The 2,119-nt window shown below is 36.1% G+C and overlaps 1 protein-coding gene across 2 annotated transcripts in view; it reads right to left on the reverse strand.

Annotated features, from left to right (window-relative positions):
* Positions 1–1,574, reverse strand: part of tubg1 (tubulin, gamma 1) — a 22,492-nt gene extending 20,918 nt beyond the window's left edge. The window contains exons 1-2 of one of the 2 annotated variants that reach the window (XM_016485710.1): positions 1,402–1,574; positions 631–743 (exon numbers count right to left, since the gene is read on the reverse strand). In XM_016485710.1, coding sequence (XP_016341196.1) covers positions 631–743; positions 1,402–1,450 — 162 coding nt within the window. In that variant the 5' untranslated portion in view covers positions 1,451–1,574. The remainder of the gene's footprint in view (positions 1–630; positions 744–1,401) is intronic. The other variant, XM_016485709.1, reaches the window with a different exon arrangement.
* Between the last annotated feature and the right edge of the window lie 545 nt (positions 1,575–2,119).

A 2,119-nucleotide genomic window follows, 5' to 3' on the forward strand; every position in this document is an offset into this window, starting at 1 on the left:
GTCAGACTTAAGATATTTTAGCGGTAATGAGACCAAAAATAATTAAGACATTTTAAGGCCTTATATTAGGAAACGTTATTTAAGACTTTTTAAGGACCCACGGACACCCTGCTCACAGCAATCTAACGGTTGGAGGGGTGTGTTTAAGGATATTCTGCCCAAGCCGTCAAACTGACATCATCAGAGAAGGAATGCCATTCCAGAGTGGAAGCAAATGTTCAGATTCTGATTAAAGATTACCAAGACAAACAATTTTTTTCAGCGGATTAACTTGCACGGATTAATTGTTAACATCAAGACTAGCAATGTGCGCTAGTAAAGTAAATAAAGTTTAAAGGTTTTTCACTTTTCACATTACTTAGAACCCTGCCTTAATTGTATTTGTATTGATATTTGTAATTGTAGTATTTATTTTTCTAGACATTACTTGTTTTGCATTTAATATTTTGGCAATATTGTATGTAAACACAACTATGCCAAAGAGGTACCAGTACTTTATTCCACTCATTGGTTTATATTGTTGAATATAATATGTAATAGCATAGACTTTAGAGCAGCAATCCTGATGTGTTGTGATTATGGTTGGTGATTGTTTAGCTCTAAATGCCTCATTAGTCTATATTTGTGTACCTGATAGAAGAAGACATCTTTCCGGTCTGTACCCTCAGTAGCAAACTCCTCTACGATGCCCTCTGGGCTGATGCCATGCTCAGCACACAGCTGCTTCCAAAACTCAAAACCAACTGCACAGAGAGAGAATAAACACACAAATCAGTCCATTAATGCTGGACTCTTAAGAACACTTGTAAAAAGGCGGTAAGCTATTGTCATATTCCATTATATATTGCTGTGACTGGAGATTATTAATGTAATGGATATTGTTTACACCACATCAAATCTTGCACTCCGTGATCATTTGCCTTTAATGACCAAGTCTGACACAGTCTACTTCAACTTACATGAGACTCCTATGAAAATGAACCCCATATTTCTCAGAGTAAAAAATAAACACAATGCAAATCCCTCTAACTAAAATTGTCAAACGTGACTGTAATTAATGCAAAGCAACGTTTAGAATTATGTGCATACAAAAACACTAACTTTTGATGGCCAGGTTGGTTAGATTACAAATTGATTCATTACTGTTATCTCCAACTGAGAGCAATAAATATTTATCATTAATAATTAGCAAACAAAATGTAAGAGTAGTTAATAAGTGGAAACTAATGAATAAGTTTTTGGCTTCTTGCTGACGAAAGGCTCATATGAACAATCATAACCATATTTACTAAGTTCATTGGGTCATTCCAAAGGTATCCAGTGTGATAGCTAGCTAACGTTAGCTAGCTAACTGTTTATGTAGAGATTATCAAACAGAGCGTAAGATAACGAATGGCTCACTCTGATTCCCGCACTGTCCGAGTTGCAGGGTGATAATTTCTCGAGGCATGCTGTTCTGTTATTTCAGCTGTTCGACCAGTAAAGGTGAGAGATGTGTTGCTGTCAGTCAGTCACTATGCGTGTTCCCGCTCCAACAGCAACGGCCTAACGGATGCGCATGCGCAGACTTCGCCCACTCTGTACTTTCACAATGTGAAGGCCAGCAAACGTGAACCGATCAATATTTGTTAAAAATTTACCGAAATAACTCTTTATTTAAATAAGCCAAAAAATAAATATACAAACAGGCAGAAAGAACAGACATAGAGCGCGTCACTGACGCAATGCATGACGTAAGACGTATGCGTTTACATCAAAGCTGCGTCAGTTGCGCAAACAGAGGATTCAAAAAGTTTAAATTGCAGGTTATTTGTTAAATTTCTCAATGTACAGCCACAAATATTAACTAAGTCAAATTATTTTATAAATTGCCTTAATTTAACATATTGTGTTAGTGGCAAAATGACATTGCAATAAATCAGGGGTCACCAAACTCGGTCCTGGAGGGCCGGTGTCCTGCAGAGTTCAGCTCCAGCCAAGATTCTTTATAACATTTATTTAAATTATTACATTCTGTAAATATGTAGTAAGAGACCCATTTATTTGGTTTGAAATAAGAACATTTTCTAAAATGTTATAAACATGCATACATAACATTTCACACACACACACATTTATA

This window comes from Sinocyclocheilus anshuiensis, unplaced genomic scaffold, assembly GCF_001515605.1.
Source record: "Sinocyclocheilus anshuiensis isolate Anshui unplaced genomic scaffold, SAMN03320099.WGS_v1.1 scaffold249, whole genome shotgun sequence".
NCBI lineage: Eukaryota > Metazoa > Chordata > Actinopteri > Cypriniformes > Cyprinidae > Sinocyclocheilus > Sinocyclocheilus anshuiensis.